General features: G+C 36.2%; 2 protein-coding genes across 7 annotated transcripts in view; one reads left to right on the forward strand and one right to left on the reverse strand.

Moving 5' to 3' along the window:
- Positions 1–639: 639 nt before the first annotated feature.
- LOC115227873 lies at positions 640–14,659 on the reverse strand. 2 transcript variants are annotated; one of them, XM_029798586.2, is made up of 3 exons: positions 14,534–14,659; positions 8,892–8,938; positions 640–2,689 (listed from the first exon to the last, which is right to left on the reverse strand). In XM_029798586.2, the coding sequence occupies exon 3, from the start codon at positions 2,617–2,619 to the stop codon at positions 1,603–1,605; it is 1,017 nt and encodes a 338-aa protein (XP_029654446.1). In that variant the 5' UTR covers positions 2,620–2,689; positions 8,892–8,938; positions 14,534–14,659; the 3' UTR covers positions 640–1,602. The 2 variants fall into 2 exon arrangements, with proteins under 2 accessions (XP_029654446.1, XP_029654452.1); XM_029798592.2 differs by lacking the exon at positions 8,892–8,938.
- Positions 14,531–20,989, forward strand: part of LOC115227840 (MAGUK p55 subfamily member 6) — a 100,788-nt gene continuing 94,329 nt past the window's right edge. The window contains exon 1 of one of the 5 annotated variants that reach the window (XR_004997445.1): positions 14,531–14,881. The gene's annotated coding sequence lies outside the window, so the exon portion shown is untranslated. Of the gene's footprint in view, positions 14,886–20,989 lie in introns of all 5 variants that reach the window. The other 4 variants (XR_004997447.1, XM_029798562.2, XR_004997444.1 and 1 more) reach the window with 4 other exon arrangements.

Genomic DNA, 20,989 nt, shown 5'->3' on the forward strand with positions numbered 1-20,989 from the left:
CCAGCATTTCAGAACACTTACTAAAAAGTCGCCTTTCTAATCGTTGGGCCTCCTATTGTTCTCGTCCTCTCAATTCCATCGAGTGGATAGATACGCCTTAACTCACCGAAAGTTTGGAATTGAACCCTGGAAATTTGAACGTAGAAATACGTTTCTTACTTGAAATATTATTATATGCAACTTTTGAGAACTTTTTAACATTTACTTCTCAATTTTTTGCCTTTAATCAGAGTATACGAAGACAGTTCATCTTGACCCTTTCCCTGTCTTGTGTATTACATGTGATACATAAGACATTTTCATGGCGTCCATGCATCGTATAGGTCACACATTCCCAATTTTTTCAACCACCAGAGTAACCTGGGATATATGAAAGAAAAGCTTTATATTACTCAGAGTATACGAAACGAGGATTAATTAAAACTCAGAAACAAGCCTGGATGTTTAGGACAAAGTTATGAGAATGCTTTGAATAGCAAAGGGTTAATTAAATGACACAAAGTCAGATAATTAGATAAATAATTTATTTGAAAAACAATCGTAACTTTAGATAACTTTGACAAAATATATGCATACAATGAAAAACATTACAAAATATTTCTTTAAGATTTCCATTAAATCATACACATCATTTTAGTGTGTAAAATTACATTTGAGGACAAACCACCAAGAAAAGAAAATGATTAAACAAAGAAAGTGTTTTTAAGTTTAAGAATGAAAAACACCTTTGTCAGTTTATAAAACCCAGATTGATCTTAAGGATACCTTATCTAAAAGGACGGGACTTGTTAGAAACGCAAGCGAGATTTGGAAACTAACTTTATTTAAAAACAAATTTGGGGTCTCACGTAGCGAAGTCCTTAAAGATAGAATCCCCTAAAGCAGTGCTTCAGAAGTAAAAAAGGGTTTCTTACAATTTAACTGGAGTATATGAGAACCCACGTGTTCTCTTATTAAAACCAGTTCCCTCCGAAATTTTCACTACAGATTTTAAGAATATTTTTTAAAAACATATGTATATCTTATATATTTAAAATAATGTTTAATATATTCAAGAGTTAAAGAAGTATTTTAATGGTTTCAAAAAGTGAGAATATAAAGTCGTACAGAAGTGAACAATATTAAAAACAGTCGATATATATATGACACTGATTTGGTAAATAGAATTTATCTTTTAAGACCAACTTATAGAATTTCTATATGAAAGCTTCGTCTCACAAAAATGCGAACAACTAGGATAATCCTAGTATTAACAAAGAGTGTTCACTTCAAAGTAATGTTTTTATATATAATTGATATATTATGAGCTATACTGTTTCTAAGATAGGCACCAGGCCTGAAAATTGGGGAGAAGTTTGCTGATTACATCAGCCACAAAACTTGACTTGTATTTTATTTTATCAACCCCGGAGGAATAAATGGCAACATCGATTTCGGTGGGATTTGAACTCGCTAAAGAGCCAGATGAAATTCTACAAGGTATTTTTGTCCACGCCCTACCGATTTTACCAATCCAATTTTCACATAATGTTAAAATAGTCGCGTGTGCATTATAAAATTATTCTTAGACATTTTGGTACTCATGTATCTAAAATGTTACCATTAATAAAATGATTGGGTTTCTTCCTCAGAAAAGAGGAATTCTTTGGATTCTTCCATACAATAAATTGAGTCATCAGACAACTTCATTTTGCTGTGAATCTCGTCAAGTTTCAAATGCAAAAAGGCCCGACACCATAACATATGAATAAGTTCAGAATTATCAATCCCCTCTATAAAAGTTAGAATCTTGTGATGAAATCGAGGATAAAGTGATTTTATCAACGGGAAAAACTGTTTTATCAAAATTTTTTTATGAACTTTTGACGTTAAAGGAACACTGCTAAGTTCACTGAATATTTTTCCTCCTTGTCCTTGTATTACGATCTGCGGAGATATTTCCTCTGTTATTCTTTCATCGTCATCAGTGGATGTTTGGTCACCTTCAAGAGTCGAGAATAAATCTTCTCCCAGCAGATGGCGCTCATCTACAATCTCAACTGATTCGTTTATATTGACGAGACTGTTTTTTACTGCATATGGTTGTTTCCCGGAATAAGCTATTATCTGAGAACGAATTTCATCAATGTGCATTGTGCGGCAGTCAGCGCATTGTAAGAGATGAAGAATAGCCGAGTTGTCCAAATTTGCCAGTTCATTTATAATAATATCGGCAATATCTGCACAGTGATGTTGTAGGACAACCAAAAGTCGTATTTTGAGTAACCTGTTCAAAGGTTGGCGTCCAGTGAGTAATTGGTGTAGAACGTTATTAGGTTCCGAAAAGTCTTTACACATATCAATAACAATAAGAGCCTCTTTCATTCGAACATCAAAGAAGTAACGACAGTTTAACATATGGAACAATTCAGAATAATGGAATGTAGATGCCATTACATAGATGATTTGTTTGGCTATTTCAGGATAGAGGCTTTTGATAACCGGGTACAACAGCTCACCGATTATAACCATTCTTTCCGCTGGGGAGGCCTTGATTAAGGAATTTATAAATTTACGCTTTGCGTTCATGGATTGTGAAATCGTATTCTGTGATCTTGTTTCAGATTTTATGGAAGACATGTTAATAAAAAGTCACTTCAGAATGGGACAAACTTTGCCGACGATTGACCCTGCAAACCTCAAAAGTAATCTGAAATCAAGAACAATAGGACAGTCTGTAAAAATTTAACACATACAGGAAGAAAAATAATCAAAGCTTTATTAATACTGGCTAGTATGTGTGGCACAGTTTCAAAAATTTCAAAGTTGAAAGCTTAATTACCTCGGTTCACTAACTATTTAGAATAGGTTCACGTTTTCAACATTCATCCTTATGTATCCTTCAAAAATTATACAAAACTAGCAGTATCGCCCGGCGTTGCTCGGGTTTGTAAGGGAAATAACTATATAAGCATTTTTAGAGAGTTATAGCCAAAAAATAGCAAAAAATGCATGCATTAAAAATGGAAAAAAAAATTATGGTAAATTTTTTTTTAAATCGTTGACTCATCGTAGACATTTTTAGAGAGTTACTTCCCTTATATAATAGCGAAAAATGCATTAAAATGGAAAAAATGGTAAATTTTTTAAAAATCGTAGACTCATCGTAGACGCGCGCTAATACCCAGAAGGGCTCGATATGAATCACGACTATAAGATACCCGGTTTTGGTTAAACTGCACCGCAAAATGTGGGAGTAGTTAGGAATCTAAATCGTAGGAGACAGACACACAACTTGACTTTTATATATAAAGATTAAAGGTGACGTCATCTATCAAAATTACTCTTAAAAATGGGTGGGGAAACTAAATAAAATATTTATATACACTTAATTTCCACTAAGTTCAGTTTATGTATGTATGTATGTATGTATGTATGTATGTATGTATGTATGTATGTATGTATGTATGTATGTATGTATGTATGTATGTATGTATGTATGTATGTATGTATGTATGTATAAAAGAGAGAGAGAGGGGCGAGAGAGAGAGAAGAGAGGGGGGCGAGAGAGGGAGAGAGAGAGAGGGCGAGAGAGAGAGAGAGAGGAGGAGAGGCAAGAGAGAGGAGAGAGAGAGAGAGAGAGAGAGAGAGGAGGAGAGGCAAGAGAGAGGAGAGAGAGAGAGAGCAAGAGAGAGAGAGGAGAGAGAGAGAGAGAGAAGAGAGAGAGAGAGAGAGGAGAGAGAGAGAGGCCAGAGAGAGAGAGAGGAGGAGAGAGAGGCAAGAGAGAGGAGAGAGGCAAGAGAGAGAGAGAGAGAGAGGCAAGAGATGAGAGAGAGGAGAGAGAGGCAAGAGAGAGAGAGGAGAGAGGCAGAGAGAGAGAGAGAGAGAGGCAAGAGGAGAGAGAGAGAGAGAGGCAAGAGGCAAGAGAGAGAGGCAAGAGAGAGAGAGAGGCAAGAGAGAGAGAGAGGCAAGAGAGAGAGAGAGGCAAGAGAGAGAGAGAGAGGCAAGAGAGAGAGAGGCAAGAGAGAGAGAGAGGCAAGAGAGAGAGAGGAGAGAGAGAGGGACAAAGAGAGAGAGAGGCAAGAGAGAGAGGCAAGAGAGAGAGGCAAGAGAGAGAGGCAAGAGAGAGAGAGGGGCAAAAGAGAGAGAGAGGGGCAAAAGAGAGAGAGAGGGGCAAAAGAGAGAGAGAGAGGGGCAAGAGAGAGAGAGAGAGGGGCAAGAGAGAGAGAGAGGGGCAAGAGAGAGAGAGAGGGGCAAGAGAGAGAGAGAGAGGGAGAGAGAAGATGACTTCGGTGGGAATCGAACCCTGAACGCATAAAAAGGGCATAAGTACTGAAGATTTGTCGCTTTACCGCTTCACCCAATCCACTATTCTTGTTCCTCTAACAGCATAAACAAATCTCAGTGCATTATCGATTGCTCAGGTGGACGATTACAACATCAAGGAGCATCATGATAGCTTGTTCAAATATTTGTAGTTACCCCACAATGTTTGCTGCTATTAATTGCTCTTCCTCAGATTTCATTAATTGACGAGAACAGCTATAATGTTATCGATTTTTTTTCGTCTACAAAACAGAAGAAAAGAACTCATATTTGCTTAAGTCGTAGGGCTGGGATATTCTATGAACGACGAGTGTTTCACTTGACTGAAGGTGCTGAACTCAAATCTTCAGAATAGTCTCGATAAGCCAAGAGAGAACCGTCTATCTAGATCAGTCGTAAATTCGATATTTCATCGACAGTGTTATAATAAAAAATGGAACGTGACCGTATTTGAACACCGATATATTGAATTTGTTCCAATGAAGAATATGCAGGTCAGCTTCAGCTATTTATTTTTCTAAAAATAAGTTTTCTTTTCATTTTTTTTCTAATGAATCATTTTCGAATAAATACAATGTAATACAAGTGCCATAATATATAATGACAAGCAGAGGCCACAACAGAGTCAATACTGTGAACTTCATCCCTCTCTCAGCAACAACCAGGAGAAATCGGAAACACTGAACTGGAAGTTGAAAATTTTCAGCTACTGTACAGCGCACACTTCGTTATTCCATTACCGTGGTACCTATTTACAGCTAAGCTAGAGCTAATGAGGAATCCTCGACCTGCTAAAAGTAACATCCAAATCTCCTTCAAATTACATTTTACCGACTTAAGGAAGGACACTGGATAATGTTTATAATCTAACAAAGTTCCGAGAGAGAGAGAGAGAGAGAGAGAGAGAGAGAGAGAGAGGCTGATCATAAACTGAATGTCTTCGCTCATAGATTTACTCTGGAGTTGAACAGCAATCCCGATATAGCTGGAAATGTAATGTTGACAGTTGAGTGTCTTGGCCATTAACACACTGCTAAGGAAACCACCGCCAATTAAAGGACTTCAGAATTTGGCTGGAACTATAGAACTATTTTAATTGATATTCAGAGAAGGAAGATCAAAGATGACTTTGCTGGGAATCGAATCCTGAACGAAAAAAAAGTTTCAGCAAAATTTAAATTTTCGTTATTTTCATTTTGACACATCAACTGTCATAAAGAGTGCAATGTTAGCTGCATTATATGCAAGTTAACATGTCAACTGCACGAAAGAATAAGTGACCTGACGAATTAATAAAAAAACATCTAAGTGGTCACTCGACTTACTAGAAATAACAGCCAAATCCTCAACTCAGTACAAACTCAGTACTGGACGGAGAAACCTAGGAGTTTACCGTCCATCACTGGTCCCCCATGCCTACAGAGCAGATCCAAAAGTGTCCCCACCACCAATAAAGGCTTGCCTGAGCTGGGACTGATCGCCCCCAGTCCTCTTCCCTATTACTCAGCTCACTTAACTCTTAAAAAAGGACATTTTTAATACAGTTTACTGTTCCAAATATAAAAGACTCACTGACTGGGTATAAAGCACCTTTGATTATTGATCTACTTGATTAAGATGTGGAGCTAAAGATTTTTTTTAGTAGAATGAACCTAGTTTCTAGTCGTTCATTTCCACTGCCTCTTATCACGCGCAATATCTTCAGCAATTTACCACATACATTTTTTAATGGCCCAATGAATATGACATTCAATTCCTAGATGAACAATCACGATTTTTGTCTCATCACTGGCAATGTGCTTAGAGCATGGACAAAGCACAGGAATCTCTTTTCTCTCGTTTAACTGATAGTAAAGCAGTTAAGAAAAGGAAGCGAATAAATCGATGAGTGAACAAACTGGATTAACCTGTAGTTAGGCGGTCCAACAACTACAGATAGCATTTCTTCTCTATTGACAACAAATTGCTGTTTGAAATCGTAACAAGTAGCAATAGAAATGTCCTCAGGACAAATTTATGATAGATTTATTATTTTGAAGATTCGACAGTGAGGCCAATCAACAGTTGAAAGGAACTGCGAGTTCAAAATTCGCCCTTTCAACTTTGCCTTTTAGCTTTCCGATTCGACAAAATAAGTACCAGTCGAGTACTGGAGTCAACAGAATTTATTATATCTGTCTTCTAAATTCGAATGTTTTGTCCTTATATTAGAAATCAATTTCTTTCGGTGACCAAAGAAACTAATTGGGTTTCGATTTCAAGAAGCAGTCATTTCATTTAACAAAAAAAAAAAAATCATTACGAGCCAACAAAGGAAACTTTACGTTGCTGTTTGACCAGCTGGTAATATCAACCAAATCTTCAAACAACACCGTCATACAAGATGTAAAACAAAGTTCCAGATAGCGCTAATAAATGTGGGGATCATTGGTTCGTGCAATGGTTAACCTTGGACTTAACAACATATAGGCTCTGATATCTATGTAGAGAGTCAATAACTGCCAGAGATAACCAACTGAGGAATGTGCGAGCCGGTTAGTTGAAGGGTCAGTTTGCATTGGTACTGCATCAAAAACAAAAACAACTTTTAATAGTCCAGTACAATTATGTATGTATAGGCACATTGAGAAAATAGAGTAGGTAGTAGACGCAATTTACTAGTGACGAGTGTTTCGTTAGTTGATAGGTGTGGGACTAAAATCTTGAGTCTTGTTGGGAAACCGTCGTTTTAAGATACATTTCTTTCTCAAGATAGGATTTATCATTAATAGATTAAGATAAAATAACAGAATTGTTGATTTGTCACAATTACTACAAATATATATAGCACACAAAGTCCTATACTTTAAACGGAACCTGTAATATTTATCTTTTTGGAAGGGGAATGGGTTCAGTGAGAATCGAAACCGCACTATTGATGTCATTTAATCGATAAGTTAATTTTGACAACTGAGGATTTAAAAATCGTCAAAAGAAAAGTTAACTACAATATATATATATATTATATATATATATATATATATATATATATATATAACATTTCATAGAAGTCCGCCTATGGTGTAGCTATCGGCCGTTTTAGGTAATTGAATGATTTTAGAAAGGGTGTTCCATCAAATCTTACAAAGGTGAAATTTCGCAGCGACTAAGTTTGTACCTATGTTAGAAACCAATGCGTTTTACGTTACTACAAAGACAACTATGGGTATAAAACAATATTCGACGAGCACTTATTTTATCGATTCTTGGACGGATTAAAGACTAAATCAATCTCAACGGGATTTGTTGAACGCAGAATAAATGTATGCAACTAAATGTAAGGTATTGCCCGAAGCACTGACGATTGTTGTTAGATCTTCATGTTGTGCTCATCTGTCTTATATTCTTTTACTCGTTTCAGTCATTTGACTTGCGGCCATGCTGGAGCACCGCCTTTAAGGGTTTTAGAAGAAATTGATCCCAGGACTTATTCTTTTATAAGCCTAATACTTATTCTACCTGTCTATTACCGAACCGCTAAGTTTCGCGGACGTAAACACAACATCAGTTGTCAAGCGATGGGGGATGCGACAGACAGACAGACACACACGGGCTTCTTTCAGTTTCCGTCTACCAAAACCACTCACAATGCTTTGGTCGGCCCGAGGCTACAGTGGAGACACTAAAAAAAGGTGCCATGCAGTAGGACGGAACATGGAACAATGGGATTAGGAAGCAAGCTTCTTGCTCTATCAGTGCTGATGTGGGCCTGAACAACGAAAGACTATCGGGCCGAAACTCTTATAAAAATATAATAAATATGTACTCTACTAAAAACTATAAAGTAATTCTTCAGCTAAATTGTTTTAATTAAAACTTGACCTAAAAAAAACATACAGTGTGAGTGCGTTAGAGAGCGAGGTTGGGGAGTGGAAGAGAGAAACTTTAGCATTCCACTCATCATAAAGTTACTGGTTGAATTATCTTCAACAAGGAAAGATCTAAACGGCATTATATTAAAAACAATATGGTGTCGCCGAAGACTGGGATTTTAGAATCACTCGTGTCACATTCTTAGATAAAACAATAATCACCCGGCCACCAATCAAGTCCTACAATGGTAAACATTTTTTTAAAGCCGAACTGAAGATACTATTAGCTGGATGTTAATCTTATCACTCCCATTAAAATAGCAAGCACTTTGACCTTTTCATTCCTTTAAGAGAATTTTAAAAAATCTTATATACGTCCGTTATAAATCTTGATAAAGAACCAAACTCTCTGTAAGCGAGTTTTGTTTTCTTTTGCCATGGAAAATTAAGTGGTCGAAAGAATATCTGGTTAACCTTATACAAATTTCAAAGACAACGGAGTAAGAGAAATAGTGCATCATTACTAAATGAAATGCTCTTCACTGTGAGTTCAAACCAGGCGAGGTTGCCTTTGTCTTTCATCTTTCCAAATATGAAAGCCCATAAGTAAAATGCCAGTAATATAAGAGGGTGGATTAAATCAACGATAACTCCAGACATGCTAACTTTGCATCACAATGAGAAATATCAACTCTGTTTAACGATTTCATATTGGAAAATAGCTTCAAATCTTACCTTACGACTCTAGCTTTGGACAATGTAGATATTCATGAATAAGACACCTGAAGACATTCGGAGTTGGAAATGAACGAAATGTAGCATTGATATAAATATTGCAAAATTATACATTGTAAAAAATGAGGTTAATATTTTTTTTCGTTTTTGGTTAATACACGAGGAGTCTATTCATTCGATTTACTTTACTTCACCCATATTTTAAAATACCCAAAAGAAAATGAACTTGAATAAGGCATTAATCCAGTTGCGATAATGTATCAAGCAAATCATTTACTGCTGCTCCAATCTCACCAGTCTACATTTTTAGGTCAGCCTAAATCAAGCAGACCTACGAACAACGGCGTTCATATACTGCTCAAAGCTATCCTAAACAACAATATCCTGGATACCCTAAATGATTTCTTTTTAAGACAGTCGGAGTGGGTAAGTGACTTGGCTGCCATTTCTTGTAGGTTGTGTGACTACATAGAAACTGTTTAGTTCATTAGTAATTTTATATCTCGAAGTACTGAGTCATCACTGAAGGGTGACAAAGGTTTGACGAACAGAACTAAACTAGCAACTCGATATCGATTTTCCGTTGCAGCCATTTCACTACATTTATCTATCATACTCTTGAGAAAAGTCATGAATGCCAGCAACCTCATTTCATCAGCCCTATAGTCTTACCATTGTCAATCAAGACAGACAGAGAACCATTCACAATGTTTTGATAATCTGGTAACTTTTTCTTTTTTTACTCTACGAAGACTAATTGCAGTCTAAGACAGGAAAGAATTAAAAGACGTAGCAAAGAATGTGACAACCAAATTTCACGATCCAGTTTTCGGTGATGTGACAGTACTGAAAATAATTTCTAACAAAGGCACACAAGTTCATATTTGAGGAATGGATATAATCGATTAGCTCAATTCAGTATTCAACCTGTACCTGCTAACTTATTTGATCGAGCCCGGTTACATGGAAGTTTATCCTGCCGGAATTTGAACTCAGAACGTAAAGCTATGCAGCAAATACGGCATATCTACCAATCCATCCAACAGCATTACTAATATTTGCACGGGGCCTCAAATTTGGGGTTGAGGAGGTCAGTACTTGACTAGTATTATACTTCATTGACTCCAGAGAGATGAAAAGCAAAGCGGATATCGACAGGATTTGAACTCGGAAGGTAAAGAATATGCAAAGCATTTTTCCCAACGCTTAAACCGATCTGTTAATTCACCGCCCGAAAACGCGTTAATAATGGTTTCTAATTTTAGGTACTAAGCCCGCAGTTTTTAGGGGTGATAGTACTTTATATTATCGACCGCGAATAAATGAAAGGCAAAATTGACCTTGACGGGATTTAAAGTCAGCACGAGACAAAGGTCGCAAAGCATTTTCCCGATGCTTTAACCAATCTGTCATCCTTGCTGCTAAAGACACGAAGCCTAAAATTTGGTAGAAAGGGAGGTTTATTACATCGAACGCACTGCGTAACTGGTACTTGTATCATCGACCCCGAAAGGATGCAAAGTAAAGTCGACATCGGCAGAATTTGAACAGAACAAAGATGGACGAAATGCTGGTAAACACTTTTCCCGGCGTACTAACGATTGTTAGGTCGCCACCTCGACAGTACTAATAAATTAGCAAAGCAACAAATAAGGTAGCAGTGAATGCTCGTCAAACCGAGTCCACCATCAGGTTTGAATACAAAGTAGGAAGGATCTGAATTCATTAACAGAAAATGTTAAAAAAAGAAAATTTAAACCCTACGAAAAGGAAAGGGTAAATTATCATGAAACCAAAAGTCTGCAGAAAGTCTTTTCAATCGTGTGTGAAATGTTTACTCTAAACATATATTAATGTCATCGTCGATGTCTATCATCATACGTATTTCACTCCGAACATATACCAAGGAACTACATAAAATTTTTTTTATGGTTTAGATGAGGAAATATTAACGATGAAAAATGGGCGTTCAGTCAGTATGTCGGTCCGGGGCTCGTGATGCAAAAAGGGCTTGTGGTTATCCGATTGTTTGTGGGACCCTCCTAAAAACAGTCCTATTGAAATTTAAGATGACTTACATTTCCTGAGGCCTGATAATTAAGATTACTCGTATCTTCTGATACGAAATATGATGACCAACGTCTCCTGTATCACTTGGATACTCAGAGAAAGACACCGCCAATGAACCACTTCAAGGTCTCCAAGACTGATGGCAGAAAGAGAAACTTATGAGATCTGGCCCAAAACGAAAGTAACGCAAGCCAACATTTGCTCATTATAAATAGCCAAAGGTAGGAATAAACCTCCTCCATTTCGTGATTTTTTTAATTATCACTACAAAACCCTGCTATGTTTAACTGAGGACCTGTAGAATTAATGTCCATTATTGCTAGGAAAGTGGAACAGATATAACCACATATGTCGACATAACATTGCTAAAAGTAATTCTAATTTAAACACAAGGCCAGCAATTCTGAGGCGGTGGGTATGCAAGTCAATTACATCGATCCCAGTACTTGCCTAATATTTTTATTTTATCGATCCTAAAAGAATGAAAAGTAAAGTTGATCTCAGCGTGGTTTGATCTCAGAACGTAAAGAGCCAGAAAAAAATGTCGTAAAACATTTTGTCCAACGTCATAAAGATTCTACCAAAAAGACCCTGAAAGGATAAAAGATAAAGTCGACCTCGGCCGAATTTGAACTCACAACGTAAAGACGGACGAAATGTTGCTAAGCATTTTGTTCGGCGTGCTAATAATTCTGACTGCTCGCCGCCTTAATAATAATAATAGTTTCAAATTTTTGTACAAATCAGCAGTTTAAGAGAGAGGGGTTTAGTCGATAACATCTACCCTAGTACTCGGCTGCTGCTTATTTTTATCGATCCTGAAAGGGTAGGATACAAAACTGACCTCGGTGGTATTTCAATTAGGAAACGTTGTGAACCAGAAGAAATGCCACCAAGCATTTTTTCCCGATGCTCGCCACCTTAATATAATAATTCTTAATATATTGGCAGAAAGCTATAACTTAAGTACTGCACAATTGGTTTGGTTGGCCACATTATATAACAGATACCTGTACAAATTTAAAGTAGCGAATTGACAGAATTATAAGAGTGGAATTGTATTTTTCACAGTTGTCTGCGATCGGATTTCAAATCCTGTTGAAGTCGACTTTACCCATTTTTTTTTTCTTTTCGGATTAAAAGAAAACGTGTCAAACAGGCTAGAATTGTAAGACCGTCGGACGACAGTATGTCTTACGGATATCTCTTTCGTTTGAGCTTTTTGAGTTCAAATGTCCCACACCCCCAATAAAGTGGTGACTGTTCTCAAGTGTTGCGACCAACAGCAAACATTAAGAATTTGAAAAACAGATGGAAATGTAGTTTCCATGGTTCGATCTGAAGATCGTCTGCCGCAACTACTTACATAAACTAACGAGGGAAGCCTATACATGGTCGTTTGATTTGCTAGAAATAAAGTTTCTCTCATCACATCCAGTCACTATGAAAAGTCATTAGACGATGTGGCTCCAGATATCTCTTTAAAAGATGGGATGTTCACAGTTGGAATGCTTTATCAGGGTTACTCTGAGTCTAAACAGTAATAGGTATTTATCGAACCTGGAGGAATGGAAAGCAAAGCTTAGTAGTGGCGGAGTTTCAGAAAAAAAAAATGGATGCAAACTATATTGCAGCATGTGATTAAGAAGTTCGCTTCTAGGAATTTCAACTCGGGAGCAGAAAGAAACGTATCTAAATATTGCACAGCATTCTCTTCCAACAACTATGTTCTACGTTCGAATCTTGCCAAAGTCGTCAAAATAAGTGGTTGTAAAATTCTAGGTAGAATCAATTGACTAACTACATTATTCTCTCCAGAACACAAATCCTTGTTCCAATGTAAATTACAATTTCCTTGCAGCCATTTATAATTGTACGACGTGGTGAAGTAAGGTTAGCTAAATTAATGAATACGACATCCACACTTGAAGCACTTTAAGTATTTAATTGCCAGATACAATAACTACCCTCTAATTAAACATGGCCACTAACACTAGCTTATAAAAGAGACAGACTTGGTTTCTTGAAATAGTGGGAGTTTAAAGATAGAGTCGGTCAAGTTTTCAATTGTGATTAATTACTGAAAATTAACACTCATTTCAACAAATATGGTGGAATATACAGTACCATTAATTGTAGATTATTAATTTCTTGATTAAAATGATTAATACCTCCTATTTTTTTAAGTATAGAATATTGATTGCAATATGGTGTGTTACAAGGCGGAGAGCTGGCAGAATCGTTAGCACACCGGGCCAAATGCTTGGCATTTCGTCCGTCTTTACGTTCAAATTCCACCAAGATCAATTTTGCTTTTCATCCTTTCGAGGTCGATAAAATGAATACCAGTTGAGTACTGGGGCCGATGTAATCGACTACCCCACCATCAACTTGCACACATTGTGCCAACATTTGAAATCAATATGGTGCGTTACTGAGTGAAACATATCTAATTAAAAAAACAAAAAAAAAAAAAACAGTATAGCATGGTTGTGTGGTTAAGGAGTTTGCTTCGCAACCATATAGTTTCAGGTTCAGTTCCACTGTGCAGCACTTTGGGCAAGTGTCTTATAGACACATAAGTGAATTGGCAAACGGAAACTGCACGGAAGCACGTCATGCGTGGCCGTTTGTCTCTCTCAACTTGAAAACGTATGCTAGTTTGTTTACATCCCTATGACTTAGCATTTCGGGTGGATGGGTAAGAATACCGATAGAATAAGTATCAAACCTCAAATAAGTAGTGGAGTCGATTTCATAGAGCAATACCACCCTCACTACGTGGTGCCCCAGCATGGCCACGGTCCAATGACCAGAGTGTATAAACAAAACTGAGGATACTGACTTGGTTTAATTAAGAGCGAAAGGTTGTTCCAGACTAAATATTTTTTTCCAATTTCGGTACAATACCAGCAATTTTAAAAGCAGTGGGAAATCCAATTACATCGACCTCTGTGCTCAAATGTTACTTACGTTATCGACTCCGAAAGGATGAATGGCAAAGTCGACCTCAGCAGAATTTGAACTCAACGTAAAACGCCGGAATTAGAGAAGATAATATTGATTCCTTACTTAGGAGCACAAATATATGGAAGATATGAAGATTAGGCAATATTCAAGCCCTTTAGATATAATAGAGTTGCTGCCAATAGTAAATTGCTCGCAGAGGAAGTTCCTCGGGAACTTAAGAAGGGTCATACTCACCAAATATAAATACTGTATTTGATGGCATATAGGACTCACACTTTTCTTTCTATAAAAAAAATCCCCAAATAAAATAAAATAAATCACCCCGGGTCTTCTATGAGAAGCTGAGCCTCCCATAAGTTCTTCGGAATATGCGCTGCCGAAATTAGGTTGCGTTTCGTGAGTGTCTTTTATGCCAGCAAATACGGTATAAACAGTTTTAGTCAACGAACCATATCAATCGGGACAAAATTGTAGAGTAAATTAGTCAGACCTTCCAACACAGAAGTAAAAATAAAAACAACTTTAAACAGTAGGAAGAGGAGAGTGAACTCTGAATAACAATATCAAAATAGTGACTGCTGTATCAAGGCGTGTTTGATTACCTGTTGCGCTATGAAGGTGGACGTGAAGTTGCCCACATTGACATTCAACTACGTTTAAGACAAGCCCAGCAGTTAGTACCATAACTATATATATATAGTGTCAGTAGAAATTGATAAAGAACGAAAACAAGGCCTCGTTTAAAACAAAGTATATAACAAGATTAAATGAAATTAAATAACTTTATCACAAGAGGCACCTGTTCACATCTTGTCTAACCGACCAATCACCTAGACTGTAACAAATACCTGTCGGAAGTTGTCACATGGTATAAAACAGGTGTGCTAATTTTTTCTTCTTTTCTTCTTCTTAGTATTATATTCCGTGTCCCACATCCTGGTGTGAATGAGGTAGGTAAGCCAGCTATGCTTTATTCTGCATTCTCCTATTTATTTCTAAAGCATTTATATTGTTTTCATTGAAGTGTCATGAATTTTCTAGAAATATAATTTAATAACTTGTAAATAGGATCGAGTAATTTTGTTCGTGGAAAACCTGTACATGTACCCACCTATACCTGTGTATTGTATTTTGTTGATCACGCCGGATACACGAACCTTATTAACATGGCGACTAAAGGCTTGCGTAAAAATGTTTTAACTTTTAATTCACCTTTCTGAAATGCAGCTGCTCTAGTCATTTATTTTGAATGACTTTTTCAGTATAACTTCTTGAACTTTTAATGTCATCTACGAGTTTCTAAACAACGTGTGAGTAACTTAAATCAAGAAGTTTCTCTCTGCCGAGTGGTAATAATTCTTCTTAGTAGTTTGTAAATATTTTCAAGTTTAGTTTAAATGAACAACTGCATTCCGTGTATTTCTTACTAGTTTAAATTTAACAATTTACAGAATTTCATGGCACTATAATTTTGTCTGTTTATTTTTATCGTTGCTGCTGACGTTCAGATCCCAAATAGCTCCTGGTCAGTGGGGCATGTGATCAAAGATGTCTTTGCCACACCCTCTTGCTCTTTTTAAAGGGTATATGAAGATACATTATCCAGTAGGGCCCCTTATCCCAACACGGTACAGGATATGATAGTTTTGTGAAAATGACTGCTGTTTCTAGCAAGTCCAGCAACCAGGTTAACACATCCTCGACGGGGCGTTATTTGTTTAGTTTTTATCTCTTATTGAACAAGGCCATCACTCGCTCTTATTAAAAGGCCTAGTTCACATTGATTTATTTGAAAATACAAAGCACAATCATAAAAATAGCGTGGTCGAATAAAATGTAACAGAAGGTGATAAGATCTACGAAACAAATAAAATCAACACTTGAAACGCTTGAGTAGTTTCTAAGGCTGTGGGATACTGTGTATCTATATATAGGTGACGCGCGAAGTTTTAGAAACTACCTGTTACTTTTCGGACACAAATTAGTTGGGTTAATTGCATCCATTTGTTTATATTGTATTATAATTATAATTATTATTATTCCAATTATGATTGTTATTAGAGAGAAGGATTGGTAGAATGGTTAGAGCATCGATCTTGCAGTATTTCTTCCGCTTCTTTACGTTCTGAATTCAAATCTCAGCGAGGTCGTCTTGGCCTTTCATTCATGCGGGGTCTAGTACTGGGGTCGATGTAATCAGCGCCCCCATCCTTCATCTTAGAACTATTGTGTTTGTTCCGACATTAGAAACGAATATTACCGGACGACGGATTGGCAGAATCGTTAGAGCGCCAGACAAAATGCCGTGCGATATTTTGTTCCGATTCTTTATGTACTGAATTCAAATCCTTTCGAGGTCACTTTTTACCTTTCGTCTTTTCGTGGTCGATAACATAAAGTACTAAGCACGTGCGGGGGACAACGTTATCGAATAACTTCTCCCTTCAAAATTGTTAGCTTTGTCTCCTAAGTTAGAAATATTTTGAGGTCTAATGCGGGAATCAAAGGACAGCGCTGTTTTTCGGACGTAAATACTCAACCTTTTTATTGTATCATATGGATGGATTATCATTTGTGTTTACATTCATATGCGATAGATATGTCACTGTTGAACCTTTGGTTAGCGATGAGTGAGTAGAGCTAGAATCCAAAACGTCCCAGTCGTGCATTTCTCCACTTCCTTTTCAGATTATACAAGGGGTTAATGGAAAGTTCCTGGCTAAAGAAAATACAGGAGGATCAGTTATGATTTTATTGAATATATTCCCCCCTCTCATATTCATATACTTATTGTAGCAGTCCTTAAGTTTTTCTAAACCCCGTAAAAGAACTAGAAAAGCCTTTCGCGACACCCTTAAAGCCAGGAACTTTTCAACACCCACTCGTATAGTGCACTCTAATCCTAGCTGTTCTTTTCTTAAGACTGCAAGGTGTGTGTGTGTTGATGGAAATTTGGCTGCAATTTCCAGTAGACAGACTATATTTACTGGCCCTTCATTGAATTGATTTCCTTTCTCTCTCTCTCACGCACACATACTTGGGAACGGTCATCTTTTGCTACTTAAACACACGCACTATTAGTGCGTGTGTCTAATTGGCATAAGAAATAATCAAGTATATAACAATGTTTCAACACACGTTTTCACATCAAGAATCTTGCAAAACAAATAAATGTGTGTGCATATATATATATATAATCTGCGCTCTTGAAGAATAGTCAGAACTTATCCAGTGCACCAAAAATCATAATTTCGTCGGACATGTTATAAGCATCATAGTTTACAAACACTCTCCCAAAACTGCCGTTTTTTAATGCACTGGATAATTTCTGACTCTATTCTTCCGAATCGTTTCGGTTTAACTGAATTGGGAAAATAATTGAAGTTTAGCATTTAAATCGGCCATATCGAGACCTTATGTTGAATGCAGCCTAATCTGATTCCTTAAACCTACTTTACAATGCCATTCTAAAAATATCATTGAAACCTCAGAGCTACAAGACAGCGCATGATTAATCCAAAATATGTGGATGAAAAAAGCTTTACATTTGACGGAGTATGCTGAATGCTAAAGGGCTAAATAGAAATATTTATTGGTTGTGAGCTGCCAAGGAATGGTTTGAACACTGGATTACATATGTTATATCAATCTGTTCAGCTTGTGTTCGGTTTCTTTATTAACCACAAGGGCCCAATATTCAGCTTGTGTTCAGATTGCACGGTAATAAACTTCGTGTTTTCAATATTTTCCAGGTTTGAGAAGGAGGCGGTCAGTATATACATTGTAGTACCAGTAATATACTAATGGTTTCAGTAAACTGTAAACGTTAGTTTTATGCCGACATAAAAGGCGCGTTACGTGTTTCAGGTGTAAAAATATCAACAATTAGGAAGAAAGAAAAAGAAATCATTATTTAGGGCGGTAGATTAACAGGATTGTTAGAGCGTCAGATGTGCAGTATTTAGATAACGGTTCTCTGTTAGAATTTCAAATCCCGCCGAGGTCAACTTTACCTTCCGTCCCTTTGGAGTCGATAAAATAAAGTACCAGTAAAATACTGATATCGATATAGTTGGCTTATAACTTCCCTTTCCAAATGTTAGAAATAATTATTTTCACTTGATTGCGATGTGTGTGTATAGGATCAGGAGATCGTCAAACTTAATATCTTGTATTTAGTTACATCTCTTTATGCTGTAAGTTCGAATCTCACCCAGGTCGACTTTGCTTTTCATGCTTTTAAGACCATACATTTGAGACCAATAAAATAGAGTAATACCAGTCAAATTGTTCCGATTAGACCAACTAAATACCTGCCAACTCGAAAAGTGTAACCTTAATGTCAGTTAGAAATCACTTCTGGTAATTTACATACTGAGTTCAAATCTTATCGCGATCAACTTTGTTTTTTATACTTCTTGGGTCGGTACAGCACCACTCAAAGTGTTGGGTTCGAAATAATCGACTGTCTTCCTCTTCAAAAACTTCAGGCAATATGCCTACAATGTTTACGCTCTGAGTTCAAGTCCTGCCGGCTTCAACTTTCATCCTTCGGGGTTTGATATATTCGCCTGTCCCTTCCCTCCACACACGTATAAGCTTTAAGTCTTGTGCCTAATTAGAAACAAACGAGGGCGGCAGATTGGCAGAATCATTATACAAAATGTTTTACTCTACTATTCTCACTCTTTACATTCTAAGTTGAAATCCTGTGGAAGTCAACTTTACTTTTCATCATTCGTACCTATAAAATATTCGGGTCGGATATAATTAAGAATTCCCTACCTTAACATTTCTAGTTTTTGCCCACATATTACAAACAGTTATTCTGTTTATTACATGCCCCAGCTAGAGCCATATTGTCTGTTTGCTAATTGATATACAAAATTGAAGAATTTTAGAAGTTTTTGTTTTGCTTCAGAACTATTTTGATCGTTTCGTCCATGACCATCCCACCTTATTTACTGAAGGTGTGATTTGCGGGAGATTTGGCTGCTATTTCTAGCAGGTCAAATGACGACTTAGCCTCGTTCTTTTAAATATCGTTTGTATGTCAATGTGAAGCTTTCAATTTCCTCAATCAGATTTATCAATAACACACACACACAAAATGTGTGTGTGTGTTCAGTCGATACTAATTTTCATTGTAAGTTAACAATTAGTTTATATTAATCGATATTTGTATATCGTCAATGTAGATGTTTTTTTTTTACACTTGACACAGATCTTAGACCTTGTGTGTGCATGTATATAGCCGACTCAACTGTAGTATTACATGAATATGAGGGCACACTACTACTAAACTGTATAAAGCTATGAGCAGGAAAAGAAGACAAGACGGTCAAGTTTCGACAAATGTATTTTCATTTGTTTGTCATTTGACTGTGGTCATACTGTAGCATCGTAGCTCTCCCTCCCTCCCTCCCTCTCTCTCTCTCTCTCTCTCTCTCTCTCTATATATATATATATATATATATATTATATATATATATATATATATATATATATATATATATATATATATAATGCGAGAGAAATGACATTTCCTATTTTAAAATATATCATTGACTCCTAATTTTCTGACACTCATAAGTGACCTGCGTTAAGAACACATCCGAATGATGTTTTTTTTTTTTTTTTTCAACGATCATACATTTTACAGGTGTAAAAATTGAAAATAACGATAGTTTTTGCTAACGTTAGATTTCATTGAATTCATTTTGCAAATCATATTTAATCATTTGCATGTTGAACTTATTTTCTTTTTTCATTTGTAAACATTTTGTGTAAAAAACCCCCCCAAAAAAACAGGAGTATATATCTGCGTATGTATATGCGTATGCATTTTTCCTGAGAGTGGTCTATGTAAATTTGCATTCTACAATTAGGTTATCAAAATTATATATATCATCCAACGGTATTTTGTAATCGGCTAAAATCGGCTGAAGCTGGACAAACTGATAAGCTGGTATTAAATGTTAGAACGATTTTTTTTGTTGCTTTAAATATCGATTTATGATAATGAACTAGTTAAATACGTTGTCCTGACACTGTCACTTAAAAGTTTATATAAATTTTCCAGTCTTAACAACATAATTATTCAACAGGCGAACACACAACTACGTAATATGTAACGAGCTGAATAGTTGTTTGTGTGCGTCTATATATGTGTGTCTGTATGTGTGTATGTATGTATGTATGTATATATGTATGTATGTATGTATATATGTATGTATATATGTATGTATGTGTGTATGTGTGTATGTGTGTATGTGTCTGTGTGTATGTATGTATGTATGTGTATGTGTGTGTATGTATGTATGTGTGTGTATGTATGTATGTATGTATGTATGTGTATGTATGTATGTGTATGTATGTATATATGTATGTGTATGTATGTATATATGTATATATATGTATGTATATATGTATGTATATATGTATATATATGTATGTATGTATGTATGTATGTATGTATGTATGTATGTATGTATGTATGTATGCATGTATGTATGTATGCATGTATGTGTATGTATGTATGCATGTATGTATGTATGCATGTATGTGTATGCATGTATGTGTATGTATGTATGTATGTATGTGTATGTATGTATGTATGTATGTGTGTGTGTGTGTGTGTGTGTATGTGTATGTATGTATATGTATGTATGTATATATATAAGTATATGTGTGTGTGTAATAGCAGTTTGACTTAGTTCCGAGGACGCGTTCGACCCACCCACATTATCAGATGTCAGAAGTCATATATACACACACGCACATACACCTCTCTCTCTAGCTTTATAGTTCACTCAGTTAATGTTTGTACAATAATGCAATATTTTTGTAGTAATTCCATTTGGTTTACTCAGATGCTAAATATCTAACTTCAAACTAAAGGTAGATATGATAACCGAATTATCGTCAATAGCATATATTTGGAACAACTACTACAGCAAAACTATCTATAAACCCAGTGGATTACAGCTGACTGCAACGATTGATTTACACCATCTGGTAATAAATGAAATATATAGCTAAAAGTTCATGTAATTGTT

The sequence above is a fragment of the Octopus sinensis genome, linkage group LG2, assembly GCF_006345805.1.
Source record: "Octopus sinensis linkage group LG2, ASM634580v1, whole genome shotgun sequence".
Classification (NCBI taxonomy): Eukaryota; Metazoa; Mollusca; class Cephalopoda; order Octopoda; family Octopodidae; genus Octopus; species Octopus sinensis.